Below are 17,052 nucleotides of genomic sequence, written 5' to 3' on the forward strand. Positions count from 1 at the left end.
AACGGGCATTGCTTTGGAAGACCAGATAATTGGCCCTGTCCCTCCACTTGGAACATGTATAGATGCAAAACAATCTAACATGGGAAAGGCTACAATGCTGCTCTTCTTCATTGTCTGACAGCCCCTTTCGATTCTGATAATACATAGTGATGGATCAGGTGCGAAATGTGGCAAGTCAAAAGCCGGAAATCAAGATACGAAAGCACAGACTCTGGGCAATCCACGATCTTCATCGAGGTCTTGATTCCAAGACGTAGTTGAAAAAAAATAAAAAAAGGAGGTGCGAAATTTGGAAGGCGCACGGAGGTGGTCCCGCTTGAGGAAGTGCTGTTTGCGGTACGTACCGGTGGGCTAAGCTGGGCATTTCCTCGATAACTAATGATGCTTGTTGATTAGCATTGTGCTCCAAAAAAGAAATGGCACGACGAATACTTCTGCCCGGGACATCAAGTTGTCAGGCTAGCCAAGCTCCTCATAAGCCGATTTGGGGTCAGGAGTGTAGCAAGTCATGAGAAACGAAATCTAATAAATGGTACAGATGAGACCCATCTGGCGTCCATGATTCTGTTGTCCAAACGAGAAGAAATTTAGTGTGCCACGCATCGTCCTTCATCGAAGGCAGCGGATCTGTGTCGAGGGGCACCTTGCACGTCTGGCCACCTTGTTGAGCAGCGGCCCAAGGTACGAAACGGAACGTTAATTGTTTGCAGTCATCCTAGAGCGAAGCCGACTAGGCCGTACGTCAAGGGGGTGGGGGGGGTGAGCTATTGAAAGACAAGCCGCTGTCCAGGAGGATGGAAGGTGCAACGGATGAGAACGGATCACAGATCTCAATAAGAGACGGGCTGTTGGTTTGCGATTTTTCTTTCCACACCCCCCTGGGTCAGGTAGATGTGCGGAGACAGAGGCGAGAAGGTTGCTGTCAACACATCTAACAAGTAGGTACTTGTGTCTGTGTGTATGTGTGTGAAGCGGCATTGTTGTGTGGGTGGTGTGGGTAGTGTCGCGTTTTCCCAACCCTGTCCTCCAGCCTGGTGAGGAAGAGTACTAGTAGGCGCCAGTTGTTGAATGAGGGTCAGTGAGATCTTGCGGGGACCGGACCATGGCCAAGGGCCGACTGGTAAGTTATGGTTAGCCTCTAGATTGTGAAAACGCAAGCTCAAGGCAACTGGCCGGTCATCTTAGCAAAGGTTGGTGACCACAGTATGTACGCGGCCTTGCCGGTAGGTTTCTATCCAGCATCCCACCTCGATTGTTCGCTCAGACCTGATGGAGGCAAGCTTTGTTTTTTGCCTTGGGGTTGCACCCGCTTGAATACAGAATGGTGCAAGCTGAATTTGAGGAAACCAATGCATACTTGAATCAGAAGCAGTGGATGCGAGTGACCCGGATAGGAATGGAGTAGCAGTCTGGACCATAGGATGGAAGGTTTGGTTTGGTGGTCGATGATGCTCCCTCAACCAGGCCGTCTCATGATGCCCATGACCGGCCAGAATCGTATCGAAGACCCAGTCATATGCTTAAGCCACGGCCTGACGTGTGTATGGACCGTCATGTCATGGACAGAGCTGCGTGTACGGATACCTTGCATGGTTGCTTCGCAGGTTGCTCCAAGGCAAGGTATCATGTATCGTAGGTCTCGGTCTCGGACGCCTCAAGCCGACAGACTTTTTCTTCTTCCCCCACTGTGAGGTCCATTCCAAACAAGGCAGAGAGGCGAGGCGAGACGAGGTGGATGGAGACCGGCAAAAGTTCACAGCAACTGCATGTTGGCAGGCTCGTCAGGGAATTGGGTTGTTACGTCGCCCAAATTGGAACGAGATGGGACGGGCAAATTGCAGCAGATTGGAATGTGGGATCGCGAAACCTCCGAGATGGATCATGGATGGTCAGTGACTGATGCTCACGAGAATAGCCGTCGCTAGGCCGAATTACACGAAGACAGAGTCACAGATCGCTCATAGTGGTGAATGTGAGGAGGTGGTTGGGCGGTAAGCCTCCCAATGTTGTGGGGCTAGTGGGCAGAGAGGAAAAGTACTGGGTACATAGTTTTGGTATGGCTGATGGTGAGCCGGCGACGTATCCTTTGGTGTTACAACCAGATGTCTCTCACATTCTCTCTTTCTTCTTTCGATGCTCCTTCCTTCCCTCCACTTTGAACAAGAGTCAGCTGCTACCCAGAATTTGGCCCCATCTAAAAGAGGGGGAAAAAACCGCTCTGTGCTACTAGCCCTCAACTCTGGCACTCATCAACAGTCCTGTTTGAGCCATAGAATTCTGACAAGTCACCGAGGATCCATACATGAAAGCAGGTGAAGCTACAACAGGGGCGAAAGGTTTTGAGGAAAACCGATGCGATGCTCGTCATTGGAACCTGGAGGCATCAGTGATTTCCGCAGCGAGTGAAAAGTACTGTATACTTCACCATGCCTCGATATTAACAGCCCGCCTCAGGAGCGACACCCTGACCCTGGAAATATGCAATTTTGCAAGCAGCTAAATCCGCATAGCAAAACAAGCAGGGTGGCACGATGGCATGGCCAGGGCGACGGGTGTAGTAGGGCGGGCCAGAACAGCTGGTCCATAGCCCAGACAGAGCGAGACAATGTAGGAAGCACATCGGACAAGGCTCAAGACAAGGAGGTGATGGGAGGCCAACACTGTCCCCTAGGCCCGGTAGTAGGCATTATGACCAGGCTTGCTATAATCGTTTAGCGTGCTCAAGGCAGTCCCGCAGGGCCAGCACTTCCAGGCACTCAGGGAGAAGGCACCTTACCACAGGATAGGCAAGACGGACATTGCCCATCCACCCTATCCAAGCAAAGCAAGAAACGACTGTGACGGTTTGACAGCCCCCACCCAAGCGCCAGGTCGCAAGTGGAGGAGGGGAAATATGGAATAAAGAAAAAATGGAAAGAGGGATGAGGGCCTGAGCTAACCGGATTCGGTAGCCAATGGTAAACTGATCGAGGCCCTTGAGGCCCTAGCAAGAGGAGTCAGGGTACTGAGGGGGAGGGAGGTGGCCTCTGCGAAACCTGGTAATGGAGGCTTTGCTTGATTTGGATGGAGCTCAGCGCCGTGAGTTTGAAGCCGACCGAGACGCGGCACGGACTGGAGACACTGGGCTTTGGTGGCCATTGTTGACTAGCGCTGAGACTCCACCAATTGCTGGTACCGTAGTATATGGAGGACACAAAAAAGAAAACACCACCTGGACATTCAGGCAGAAATAAGCCAGAGGAAGGAGTGGACCACCAGTCGGAGGTAGTGGCGCCCCCTGTGACCTTACACTAGGCAAAGCAGCAAGCAGGGACGTGGGCACCTCAGGCATACGATCATGCTGGGCAACCACGTACTCATACGTCGCACTACACACCATTCACCGCCCGCGCAAATCCACGGCCTGACTTCTGCCCTGTCAACCATCCCTCCACTCACCCCTTCTCCCGCACCACAACATCTCGGGCAAAGCGCACCTCCCCAAATGCAAGCTCAGTGCTATGTACCATATCCATGACACTGGTGGAGACACCATTCTCCTGAGGCGAGCCCGCGATTGGAGCGAACAGGTCTGGCGGCACACCTTAACATTCGCATCACATTTGGATCTCACCTTTTGAGGTCCGGTTCCAGTGCTTCCTCAGCCCCTACCCCCCGTTCACACCCACTAATAGTCCCTTCCGTTCAGCCCGTTCAGCACACCAAACCGAGGCAGGGTGTGCACTCGGCCTTCTCTCTGCTTCTATTTTCCCTCTTGGAGCGCAGGGAGGGGGACAACATACCCTGCCTTCGTTGCCCGCTGGTGGTGTGGAACAGAACGAGGTCTACACAACATTGGGTCACACTCGGTGACCCTCACCAGGGCATGTCAAGTGAGAACAAGCCCGTGCGACTTTGTGACGAAGCCTATCCTTTCCGCCCAGGCTCCCTGCAAGAATGCAAAGATGGGGCTACGACAGTGCTGGAAACTTGGCCGACTGACCTGCCAGAGGCCGCGTGCCCTTGACTGCCCCCCTGAAGCTTCCCCTCACAGGTCGGCGACACGCTCTCAAGCCCTGTCTAGCTGTACTGACTCCTACCCGACGCCCGACCGCCTCTTGCTGTCCTGTCCCAAGACCGACCGTCCCACCTGCACATCTCAGGGACATCACACATTCAGTCCTGTTACGAACACAAACAGCTGGGTATGGATACAAGCACTAATTTGGCTCCGTTCAGCTGAAAACGAGCGCGGTTATCGTACGGGGCACCAGTTTTCATTAATTCCTGACATACCTTGCCTTGCTTAGCACATTTTCAAGACACACCGCCTACTGTTCACAGCGAATATGTAAGGTCAGGACGAAGTTGGGACTTTCAGAAGCTAAACTCCACAGGACAATATGAGAGGTGTCATAGGTTTTCTTCGCAGCCAAAGCCAAGTTCTTCGCTACAGGTGTTGGGCGGCTCGCACAGCAGATGAGGGAAGCATTCTAAATGTGATACATGGCACAGTTGGCTACTGCAGGCTGTGTAAGAGATCCTAACCTGTCGGTCAGTCTGAACACCTAGGTGGAACGGAAGCCATCCACGGAGTTACCTCGTCCACTACTAGTACCCTGTGCCTGTTGACGTGCGGTAATCACTTGAAGGATGGCTACTGGAGGTTTCTCTTAGGGATCAGCGAAGTACCTAGCCCTGTTCCTAGGCGGCTTCCAGAAGCTCATGGCGGGGCAGGTGACCCATGACGAGAAGGCCCTTGCTGTCCCGTATCCGCACACCCAGATGGAACGAAGGAACAGCAGAAATGGAGGTTACGGCATCCGTATCGATAAAGGGACAAGCGGGGGATGGCCTTGGCAAATATTCCAGGAATACAATCCACGTCACTACCCGCTTGAGTCGCCAGTACGGTACATTGCGCACGACTGTTGTGGGAAGCTACCATCAAACTTCACCATGGTACTCAGTACCTACTATGTACGTTGTACGCTCGCTGAGTGGCAGTGAATGGCTAGCGGCTCTTCTTTCCAGACACCTAGCTCAGTTGGCGAAGGTACCGGCGTCGTTGCTAGTACCACACATCGCCCAGTTCAGGATACGAGGTTTGTCGAGTCGTGGCCGGCTCCATTGCCGGCGCTCTCATTTCCATCATCTTGCTCCTCTTCCCACACTCTTTCACGCATTCCCCATCCCGGCAGTGCGTCGCTTGTACAGCCTGGGGCCGATTTACCCCCTAACTTACTGCTCGCCCTTTCGCCGCCTCCGCCGCCTCGACTCCACCTTCGTCTCTCTGCCAGCTCCGTGTCCACCGTCCACGACGAGAGAGCGAAGCATCTTCCCTGTCCCGGCAGGCTTCATCCAGGTCTTGCGGCCTGCCTTGACCCATCTGCCAGGACTCTCCCACCTGGCGCCGTTACCCACTCCGACTAACGGCCTGGACTGTTCCATTTAGTCATTTGGCATCTTACTTCTTGAGGTACATTTCTGGCGGGCCTTCCCACCCCGAAACCAAGCCATCACCATCCGCTTACCCAGCCACCAGCGCCTCATTGCTGTTGCATGGTACGGGCGGGAATCACTTTCCCTGCCTTGGATCGCCGCATAACGCGGAACCGACATTTTGCCCGACCTGGTCTCAAGCCTTGTTCTTGCTTTCTTTCTTCTCCTGCTACGCCCGCCCGCTACCCATTCATGCCCTCACATCTCACAGCCTGAATCCATGAAATTTAACGCCGGGCTCGACCACCACATGGACTATGGTCATGGCGGTCATGGCCACACCCACCTCCGTATTCACGTCCACCCACAGGCGGTCAGTCTGCCGCCTCTCCAATACCACTGCAACTGCTTGCAGTCAGGCACGGGACCGGATCTGAAGTAGCCGTGCTTTTGAACATTGTAGTTCTTCCGATATGATTGCCGAGGGCGTGCCTATCAATCACCAAAACATATCACGACCAGCACTGCAGTCAGTATTCAGTCAGTCAGCGCCCAGACTTGGGAACTGCAGGCCAGGGAAGCTCCACAGTTTCCCTCATGTCCTGCGGCTGTAGCTGCTGTTGCTGCTGCAGCATGCGTGTGGTTAGGCTGCACCTACGCCTGCATATGCACTTACTACACATATACCTCTATGATGCAGCTGCAGCTGCATCCGCATCCGCATCCGCAAAACTTTCAAAGTACCTCAATGCAACAGCTGTTGTGTAGTCGGCCCACGTCTAAAATTTGCCCCAGCACATTTGGACGACCCACTCTGTTTGGAGCGGCTCTCGAGTGTCATTTTTGCCAGGCGCCGCCGCCCTTGAAGACCTGGACCAGAGAACACATTCCCCACGTGATTACTTTTTACTTTCCAGTTTCATCATAACGCCAAGATCAGCCGAGTTAGCTTAGGTACATCTTCCTTCCTTCATTTTTCCCCTTTCGTTGCTGCGGATTCGCCCCTACCCTCGGTTAATGTCTCGTCTTTTCGTCCTCCTCCCATCAGGTGAATTTCGTGTGCTAGTTAACCTGGAAGAATACTGAGGCAGTGGCTCTGCGGCGACACCTCTCGTCCACGATGACACCTGCGCGCTACAAGGCTCGCCGTCTCCTCCAGGTCCGTCTCTGATCTGGCTGTCTCGTCAAATCCACACCCCTCACCCATCTTGACGCTGTAATGCATCATGCCGCGGATAGATGCCGCCGCCAACTACCATTCCAACTTCCAGTCCGACTTGCGAGTGCCTTAGGTTGGAATTGATTTCCACTTGTTGGTCATTGCTCAGCACGACTTAACATTAACTAGCGCTATTCTTCCAGTCTCAATGGAACCTCTCAGCTAGTGGCCACCTTCGCCCGTGGTCCTTGTCAATTACCAAGCTACGCTATCACTAACTATCCACACAACCTTCTCATCTTGTAGCATCACGTTCCTGGAGACAGTGAGCACCATTCCTCGGCATCATATTTGCCAATTCCGTTCTACCCTGCGACGTCTTTTGGTTCATCGCCTGATGCAAAACCAAAACACTCTTTTCTGTTTCCTTAACATGTTTGCAAGCAAATTCGCGACTTCTCGACTACCGACTTAATTGTCCAGCCTCGATTTTGATTTGCACATATCGTGCTCAGTCACGTCGACATACCTTGGCTGCTAATGTATCGCTCCTGGAGCTATGGGCAATACGGAAACAAGACAAAAACGACCAAGGCTTCTCAACCCAGCCCTCGGTTACGGTGCAATGCAGTCGCGTCATCAGGACAAACTTACCAGTTATCCTGCCATACACCTGCTGCTGCACGCGTGAGTTTTCATAGTCTAGTTGTTTCCGGCACTTTGCCGTCTGAGCCGCTGAACCGCTGGAGCACCACAGTACCACAGCACCTTTCTAGTTTCCAAGCAAACTTCTTGGGTTATCGACCTGCCTGCTTGGTACAGTCACACTGGCACTGGCGTTGACCTTGGGTCACCACTCAAGACCTAAGCCAGTTTGACACTGCTCGCAACCTTGCAATGCTGAGGTATGCGTGTGGAGGCGGCTGATCATTGAGGCCCGATCACCCTGATACAACCCTTCGGTGTTTCCTCTGCAGCACTAACAATCCCCTTGACTTAGCGTAGTGTATTCAATGCGCTGAGTTGTAGGTTGTTGAAGCCAGAGATGGCTACCCTCCACCAGTCACACAGGTTAGCATAATCTTCACGAGAGGAAAAACCGGGATGCACTCCCAATCACCACAGACTCCGGTCCTGCACGCCAACCTTCTCTTAGAATGAAGCCAATATGGCCAAGTTATTCGACCCATTAATTGTTGAAAGCCTCAGTAGGATGAGCTGGCTCCCGGGGTTGTGACATATAGGTGTGTCTCGTGAGCTACTGTTGGCAGACACAGATGTCCCAATCCTTACAACGCACCATCTCATTCGGACTGGGTTATCAATCCTAAATTCCCCTCGCCTTATAGACACACGCGATTTGGCCAGGACGCTGCCCGAGTGCCTTCATCGACACGATAACTCTTGGGTGGCCAAGCTAGTCTACTGACTTAACGAGAGGCACAGGTATCTGATCCGAATCAGTAGGCGAGCGATAATCTCTGTCTTCTTATTTCCTTGCAGTAAACGCAACCGAGTCCGACCTAATAGTGTCTGAAATAACTGAACAGGATGCCGCTGCCGTTTTTTGCCTAATATGGAGCTGGAGGTCTTCCCGAACCTTTTTGCGTTCGCCTTCAAGTCCGCGACGCATTATTAGGGAAACTTACTGAGTGTATCATGTGGAACGCACCATGCAGACAATTCTGGTCTTGGCTACGCCACACAGGCATGTGGCTGTCCTTAAGAGCTATCCAAAGCTTTTCACGTATTGGCGCAACGGTAAATCAATCAAGCACAGCAGTGCCCATATTCTTGTGAGGTTCGGTGTCAATCGGCCATGATTCGTTCCATCTTCAATGCAAACGACGTGTCGACCATGGGTAAGGGACCCTGTGCTAGGCATAGCCTTGACCCCGTTATCCTTCCCTGTCCACAGGAACATGTCCGAATGTACCGACAGTTCCACGACATGGAACAAGGGCGGGGGTGTGTTGGTGAGATCCAAGCAAGTGAGAATCATAACTGCTTTCGCACGCTGATCAGCTCGCAAGTTTCCGTATCTACATGCTGACTTCATACCCTGGGAATTGGTGCTCACGCCGCTCTGATTGACGTCTTCGACCCGTACAGAGAATAGATTGTGTGTGATTTACTCCGCCAGATACTCCGCCCTTCACTCAACTGAGCCACTCTGAACTCGCCGCAGGGTTTCAGAGCTGGCTGGTTGATAATGCAAAGAAGCATAGTTGTACAAAAAGATGGGAAAAGCAGAGGATTTTCGATACTCTCGACTCAAGATATGAGATAGTGTACCTGCCGCTCGCTCAAGGGGTGTCACGTTCCAAGATGGATGAATGCAGGATCAACAACTCCAATGGTGTACTCCGTGGCCCAAGTACCACATGTCACAGACATCTCCAGAATGAGCAAGCCGCTCTGCGCACGCCCAAGGACTCAAAGGTGGCGGGAGTAACAACCAAAGCATGTTTTGGTGCCTTGAGCTAAATAAAGTCGTGGCCCACGCTCGGCTGTTTGTGATTTAGGGGTGCGATAGTGTAGTGTGCTTTGCCTGGCATTGAAGGGACACTGAATGAAGGGCAGCAACGTCAGGGCTTCGGTGAAACCGGGGCCTGCCGACAAAAACACTTTAATGCGCATGCTGTCATGCTGGCTGGCCATGCTCAAACTGGTCAGGGATCTCAACGACGGACTCTGGCGAACAAGGCTAGTGGGCAGTCCGTTCTGTGGTCTGCAAAAGATGAGAATGAAACATGACAGGGGTTTGTACCCTCCAATGACCAGGGATCTCAAAGTCTTAGCGCATTATTGACTGACTTACAGGCTCCAGGTCCTAAGCCACAAGAATCTTCGAAGGGGCCGAATCAACAATCAAGTCCGCCCGATGATCTGCTGTTCGCGCACAGGCCACCCAAAGATCCTCTGCCGACTCATTGGGTGCCTTGCATGGATGCAAGGACTTGACAGAAGCACACACCCTCGGGACAAGACGATGGGGCATGAAGCAACGCTGGCCACTCACTCCTGAACACCCAGCGTTTGTATCCAAACAACCTTGTGTGCTACTCTACAAAACAGACAGCCAGAGTACACCTCTGGCTGTCTATTAGGACCGGCTTAAAGAGACTACGTGGGGTTTCTCAAGTGACTGATCACGGGCAAAACAGTTGTGCACCGATTCGGCCGAAATTCACTTGTTGATTCAGCCTGGCTAAAGACAAGCTATTTACGACACCATGAGGCGGCAATTACAACCTCCCATGACGATCTTGCCAGCCTGACTGGAAGCGGAAACAAGTACATATCCAAGACACCGGCCATGATACGACCAAGGCTTGTCACCAACGAACTTGGTCCCCAGCCTTGACCCTGGCCCCGGCCCCGGCCCCGGCCCCAGAAAATCCAACGTGATAGCAGGTCAGAGATTGGCTCGGAGATGATGAGACCCTAGTTCCAGAAGAGACAATTTTCTTAGTGTTGGCGTGGATCAGCGGGTCAATGAAAGAAAAGGACGAAAGAGGGGACAGCAAAGAAGGAGAGGGGGAAGGAAAAACGGAATACAGCTGGGAAAGTATCCGACGGTGCCACTCTTTAACCAGTACCATGGGCCCAGCACCCACCGCCCTTGTTAGCGTGCCTACCGCTGTAGCCGGTAACTGAGGGTTAAGGCTCCAGGACTCTTTCTTTTGTTTGGCCCGTCGACGTCTTGCAACAGGACGTGGAAATGATCAGTGTTGCTAAGTCACCGTCATGCTGTCTGCTTGCTGTACGAAGTACGCCATATTTGCAGAGAAAATGTGGCCTCCGAAGTGCCGCCTGCTGAGTTGCTTGCTGGCCTTGTGCTGCAGTTGGTATGAGTAGATCTTCCATAAGCAAGAGGCGTGGATGCGTGTGGGACATCGCTAAACTTCGTACACGCGGCATATCAGCGACAGCTTAATAAAGTCCACGTCAAACCATGCCTGAGGAGTGGCGCGAGCAGCCTAAGCAAGAGTCGGAAATTGGTTTGATCCCAAGATTGAGAGTCGATATGGAGTTGCTCAACAAGTATACGCTGCAGATCATGACTCGTCCAAAAAGACGACAGTCCAAAAACTCCACGTACCAAGTCGCCGTGATAAGATCCTTGGTTTCCGACCACACCTATTTGCGTACAGCGGTACCATTCCGTCGAAAGTTCCCAAGGACCACGTCTCAGGCAAACGATGCGACAAACGGAGCCACCAAGCCCTGCAACAACGTAAGTCAACGGGTGACTGTGCGACCTGCGGGCAGACCAGGCTTGGCACCGCGATGGAAATGGCTCTATCGATCTCCGCGAGCGAAGTGTGGGGAGGGTGTTGTAAGATGAGGATAGGGGTGTGTGGGCGTAACGTCGATGAGGCAGGCAGCGAAAGTAATGGGAAATTCGGTCTCCCTAGACCTTTTGCGGTACGCAGGTTCTCCGTTTGCACGCTAATCTGCCCAGTCGCACCCTTGCCGGTTGCCGCCGCCGCTAGGAGCGCCATACCGCTTCGACTATCACTGCCGCTCTGCTACACTGCCTCGTCAACTCGCTGGCTCGGCTCTGCCAGTTCACGCCCCTCAACCAGCTTTACTCACCCCCTCCTTTTCACCATCCACTTCAATCCGGTGGCCAAAGAACATGGGCGGGCAGCATCCGCATGAGCTCACAGAACACGCTAACCTTTTCTGCCCCCACATCTTCGCTCATCCCGCCAGCGCTTCCTTTCGTCCCACGAGACATGGTTGACATGACGCTGTTCCGGATGCACCACACGCTAACAGAAACAGACAGAACCTTGAAGCACGCGTACCTTTGCTACCGCATTTCTCCTTTATTGGGCCCATCGTCACTGCCTTCACGGGCCCTAGTGCCTAATTCAAACATAGACGAGGCCGTACCGTGTACCGGCCTTTGCCCAATGGCTGCGTACTTTGCCCAAGTACTAGCGACAGTTCATCCACACTCGCCGTTGCATTCCACTCGTTTGGGTTTGCTTTTTCCATGCTGGTTGGCTGGGTCCTTCTTGGGCTTATCCTAGTTGCCCTGGACAGACATCGTCCAAAGTCCTCAGTCGAAATCCTCTTCAGACGTACACACCCCCGACACCCAAATGACCTCAATCGCTTTTCTGGTCTGGAAGGACGGGCGAGGTTATTATTTTTCCCCCCTGATAACCCAAATTCCATAAGCTGCAAGGCATGGGCCCCGTGCCGTAAACCCGTACAATCCAAGACTGCACGACCCATCCTCGTTGACTCAGGAAGAGGTTTCTAACCCTGCAGAGGCCTGACGAGAGCTCTGTGAATACCTTTCTCGGTAACTGGCGTTGTCGATTTCACCCGCTCAACTCTTGGCGCTCGCAACCCAACCCTCCGTCAGGGACACGGCACACCGCGTGGTGCGCTCGACATTCCCCGTCAGATTCCGCGATGCCCCTGTCATCGCAAGGCTGGAAGCTATGTGCTGTACGGCATCAGCTATGTTCTGGGCAGTTTGTCATGTTGCCACAATGTATTGCCAGTTGCTGGCGCTCGACCTCCTTTTCAAGTCGTTGTTGTTGGACAATTTTTACATCTTACTATTCGCTCGCTAAAGTGGGCGCCGCGACTCATCAGTACCATTCGTAAGGAGCAAACGCGTCAGTAAGCCCGGCGTTCCTGCTGACGCGACATCTCCTTGGTTTTGGGACAACACGCCCTCGGCTTGCTGTATTGCTCGTCAGCCCTTGCGTTTCTCCGTCTGTATCTATGTCTGTTCGCTTGTTTGTGTCCGTTTCCAAGGTGGTAACGTGGCGTTGTGGTCCTGTTGATCCACATCCATCATCATGTCCTTCTTCCTGTCAAGATCCGTCCAACTTGCTTGATACGTCTGACTCGGACGAGATCAGCTGCAGCGAGGGGTTCAGCCATCTATCGGGGCAGGACTTGTCGACCTTTGATCGCGTGTCGCTGGCGTAAGTGCAATACATCGATCCGTCGTTGCTGATGCTGGTCTACTGAACCAACTTGGTGCGCCGCAAGCAGACCTAGATCACTTACTCGTGTGGCGCCTCCTTCCATTAGGCCTGTCACCGTAGTAGAAACGGTTTGATGCTGCGAGTGGGCAGACGTGTCGCCCTGCTGATCTTATCGAGCAATAGATGGAGATTTGAGCTGGCGGGGTCTAGGCTGCCGACTTCAAAACGACTCAATGCCCACAAGAGTGAGCCACCCGCGTAGGTCCTGATGAGCGTCAACCCACGCATTTACGACGCTTCAGGCCCGAGTACGGATCCTACTGCGGTAGAGGGGAGCTAGAGGTGGAAAGATTCTCTGGAGAACAGCCACAAAGAAAGGAAAGAAAATAAAAGATAATTGGGACTTCAGCCCCACCAGTCTCAACAGACAGGGTGAGGCACTACGGAGCAATTGACAAACAGCAAAACAAGGCTCACTTTATTAGTTCCCGAGTCACCGTAAAATCATAGGGGGTCAGACCGTTCCCGACTACCCCTCGAGACTTTCGGCCAGCTTCTCTCTACTAATAGATGGGTTTCCGGATACGACAAAACCTTTTCTTGCCGTTTTTATACCCCTCTCTTGACCTACCTCCGTACGGGGTCCCTATCCACACAACCAAGCCCACCTACAGTCAGGTGCATGAATTATACAACGTCCGAGACCCACTCTTCTCTCTCTCTCTCTCTCTCTGATGAGAGCTCCGTCCCGACCAGGCTAGCTCAAGTGCGGACCTTGACTTCATCTGCGTCTTGTGTTTGTTCATCCTCGAAACTTGACATTTGCACCGTCTCTCCTGATAGATTGTGAATACCCGTGGCATGTACATGAGCGCGATCTTTTTCTTGGCATTGCCATGACTTACAGGCTGCGCTTTGGTTGAGTACAACAGCTACAAACTCAAGGCTACCTGTGCTGGAATCTTTGCTACCCTTACTTCAGAAAAAGTGTGTTTCCGTGGAGGCTGGTGAACGTTCCGCGCGGGATTCTCTAGTTCTCTAAACTCGTCACCTATTCTTACCGTGTACGGCTTTTTCCAATTGTTCCGAAGCCATTCGAGCCCAAATGTCAGTTGTGGACCATCTACAGACTCGTTCACATGCACCCGTCCTGCGTGAGGTACACCATCCTAAACCTGCATCGTCGCGTCTATACTTCAATGCAGTGTGGCACCACCTGTCAGCCCCTTCCACCCAAAGTGCGATGGCACGTTGAGGATGAAGACTAGTCACGTACACAATAGCATTGGTATGACCTGTCCGACATTCCTTATAACTGGCACGCTTTAGCCCGACCTACCCCCGTAACAGGATTGCTCCTCGCTTGCCCACCATCCGCCTGTACACCGCCTCTTGTTCCCCACAAAGACCCTCCGACTTATCAACATCGCTGCATCGTACACATGAGAAGGTGCGACCCGACCAGCAGTATATCGGTCCGCTGCTGCGGGAACTTCGGCTTGTTGCCATGTTGCTCTGCAGGTAGCCGAATCCCTGGTGATGGCGGGACACTTGACCCACCTACCCGCTCCTAGACCGCGGCCGAAGCGACCATCTACGGCTTCGGGGAGGTCGTGGGCAAGCCGCCGCGGCGACGAGTTGGATCTAATAGTTGGCCTAATCCGATACGTGCGGCCCACCACCAACACGACTGTGCACGGCGTCTCCTAACCCACTAAACCCCTCGCGCTGAACCTTTAGCGTAGCTAATTCGACTGCAAAGTCGAGCTTCTCGCCTAATGTCCAGCGTTCAGCCTGGCAGATCAGACCGTAGAGCATGCCCGCCACGAACGTGTCTCCTGCACCTACAGAGCTTCAGGTCGTCAGTGAATGGAAAGCTTCTTCCAGGCAAAATTATTGCAACGTAAATTTTCAGTTTTCGCGGCAACAGCAACTTACTCGATGACATGCTCGACCGCATGTTTGACTGGGCACTCGACGTACTGCTTATCCTTAAGTGACAGGCACGATGCTCCCTGAGCGCCCCAGGTAATGGTCGCCAGTGAGCTGTGAATGTATTGTCAGCCGGTGCGCTCAAGACATTGCTTTATAACTCACCCTGGCGGCTGGCTCTCCTCTCTCAAACAGGCCTCGGCAGAAGTGTAGCCACAATGCTGCAAACCATCAGCAAGACCGCCTGTGTTGTGCCCTTTGACGTGGGCGGACATTTCGCACCTCAGCCCAGCTTTTGGAGTAGAATATGACATCCGCCTCGGCAGCAAGCTCCCTTAAGCCTGGCCTCCCAGGCTTCTCGACCTCCACGCTAATGGTTGCCTCATCGCCCAACACCTGCCTCAGAATCCGTAGACACTCCAGCGTTGTGTCTGGAATCCGTCCTTCAAAGTGCCACCAAGAATCTCCCTGCCCCCGAAACGCCTCCGCGATGCTGAGAAACTCATCCGAAGTCATCTCGGGGAGATCATTGTGGTTGACGATTGTGCGACTTCCGTTGCTGCTGTTGCGGAGGATGTAGCTGCTCGCCGGCGCCCCATGGCCCTCACGGAAGAGACAGTGATCGAAATCAATGGGCGCCGGTTTAGAACCCTCTCGGCTAGAGGGGAAAGACGCGATGATCTGCGCTGTTGCCTGCGACTGACGCTCTGGGAGGGGCGAGACGAGGTGCATTCGTGGTGGTGGGGCATCATTAGGATTCGAAAGCCCAGATGGTTTATTGAGTAATTGTTGGAGGACTTCAATAGTGTTGGGGCAGTTGCCTCCTCGTCGTACCCGTAGGCTTGTAGCTCGTAATTTTGAATCCTCCTCGGGGAAGTGCGGGATGCTGGGGCAAGCAGATTAGTTCCAAGTTTGCTTGCACGCATCGTATGAGGGGCCATGCCTCAGAATCGTATCGAGGTAGCATGCACCGACGAGGATGAGGTGCTTCATTCTGCCTTTGGGATGTCTATGTTTGTGTGATGTCGCTTCTTACTCAGCCCCCGCTTGATTCTTCACCTTGACCTTGGGCGATTCTAGAAGTTCGTGATGGCTCGCAACAAATCCGATAGCACATACGGCTCACAAATCCGTGATCCCGTATTCCTGGTCCGCCTTCCTTTACTATTTCTACAGTTGGGAGATGGGGATACCAGAACTCGTGCTGGAGCGTGACTACGTCATGCGCATGTTACCTTTGCGTCTTTAATGAAGTCAGCCTCAGGAGTATGCGGGACGTCGGCCCATTGTTTTGCCGCGGCCACGACGCCGCAAGGTATGCAATGGTGAATCGTCACTATGTCGAGCATACGCATGTGTGTTGTTCGGCAAGGGTCTGTTCAACTCTGTTAATGTGATTTTGGCAGAGTCGGTCGGCATGGCCGTCGCTGGGGGAGAAGACTGCTGCTATGTTTGCGTCATTCCGGTGACTGGTTCGATGAAATGGCGGGACCGGACCCGTTGGTTCTATGGAGATATCACCTGGCTTCGTCGATGAAGACTGAGCCTGGTTTCTGTGAGATCTTTTGTGGCGACGTCCCTTGTTTTGGCTGGTGTTTGTGGTGAGTTTTTAACGACAGGGCTTCAGGATAACTCTATATTTTCGTGATGGACCCACGTGGTCCGCTGCTGTTTATCGCCTTGGTCCCATACAAGCGAGATAGTCGTATGGGAAACTATCTAGGGGTGGCTACTTTCTGCGCTGGTCGGAGAACATGGGCTCCGTGTTCCTCCGGTTGATAGTTATGTCCTTCTGTCTTGCACTCATTCCAAGCGCGTCAGTGCTTGGGTTGACACTTCAACCGCAACTCAGGCATAGGGAGGAGTCGACCCCGATCCCGATCGATGACAAACGCACCGCCTTAGTACATGACCGTCTTGCTTGTGTTCGATTATACTCGGCGTAGGGCGTTGTTGGGCAGCGCTCACGTGGCATAACAAAACAGTCGATGAAGACAACTACTGCCTCCCAGGCCTGCTTTGTGGAAATATAAAGGTCCCCTCGTGCAAAAGTCTTTTTGAAAGAGGAATTTTTGGATAGGTTTTCATATTCTTTGCTTTGACTGATGAGAAATGAACTGTACAATTGTAAAGGTCGGGTCCCTACGGCATCTTTCCGTTCGACAGATACATGGGAAAGCCACTCTTGAAGTATAAGCGCCTAAACGGGAGCAGACAGGCCAGCTCCCTGACGAAAGACTTCATCATAACTGATGTTCATGCGACAGATGACGCTCGAAACTGGCGTGAAAAACTCCTCGCCAACTCTGATTTGGCAATGGCTTGATCATGGTAGTCTTGACTGGAACATGTTTGTTTAGATGTATTATTCGGCTCCCTATCATCGCTATCTGCCTAGCGTACTTGCTTTGTCGAGATTGAGTTTGGAATTAGAAGAAACCGAGGAGCTGATAGAAAGGACGCGAAGAAACCTTTTTTTTTTTCTTTCTTTCTTTCTTTCTTTTTTTGCACAAAGAAGTCAAGCAAGCATGGCTTCTAATCACCTTGTACCTAATATCCATGATATTTACAAACTCC

The 17,052-nt window shown here is 52.6% G+C and overlaps 1 protein-coding gene across 1 annotated transcript; it reads right to left on the reverse strand.

The window, feature by feature from the left end:
• Window positions 1-14,199: 14,199 nt before the first annotated feature.
• On the reverse strand, window positions 14,200-15,468 carry CTRU02_201932 (pfkb family kinase; the record flags this gene model as incomplete). Its single annotated transcript, XM_070203948.1, has 5 exons — window positions 14,200-14,395; window positions 14,482-14,589; window positions 14,641-14,696; window positions 14,758-15,361; window positions 15,398-15,468. The coding sequence occupies 5 exons, from the start codon at window positions 15,466-15,468 to the stop codon at window positions 14,200-14,202; spliced, it is 1,035 nt and encodes a 344-aa protein (XP_070062530.1).
• Window positions 15,469-17,052: the final 1,584 nt, after the last annotated feature.

The sequence above is a fragment of the Colletotrichum truncatum genome (genome assembly GCF_014235925.2).
Source record: "Colletotrichum truncatum strain CMES1059 chromosome Unknown Contig_0001, whole genome shotgun sequence".
NCBI classification, from domain to species: Eukaryota; Fungi; Ascomycota; class Sordariomycetes; order Glomerellales; family Glomerellaceae; genus Colletotrichum; species Colletotrichum truncatum.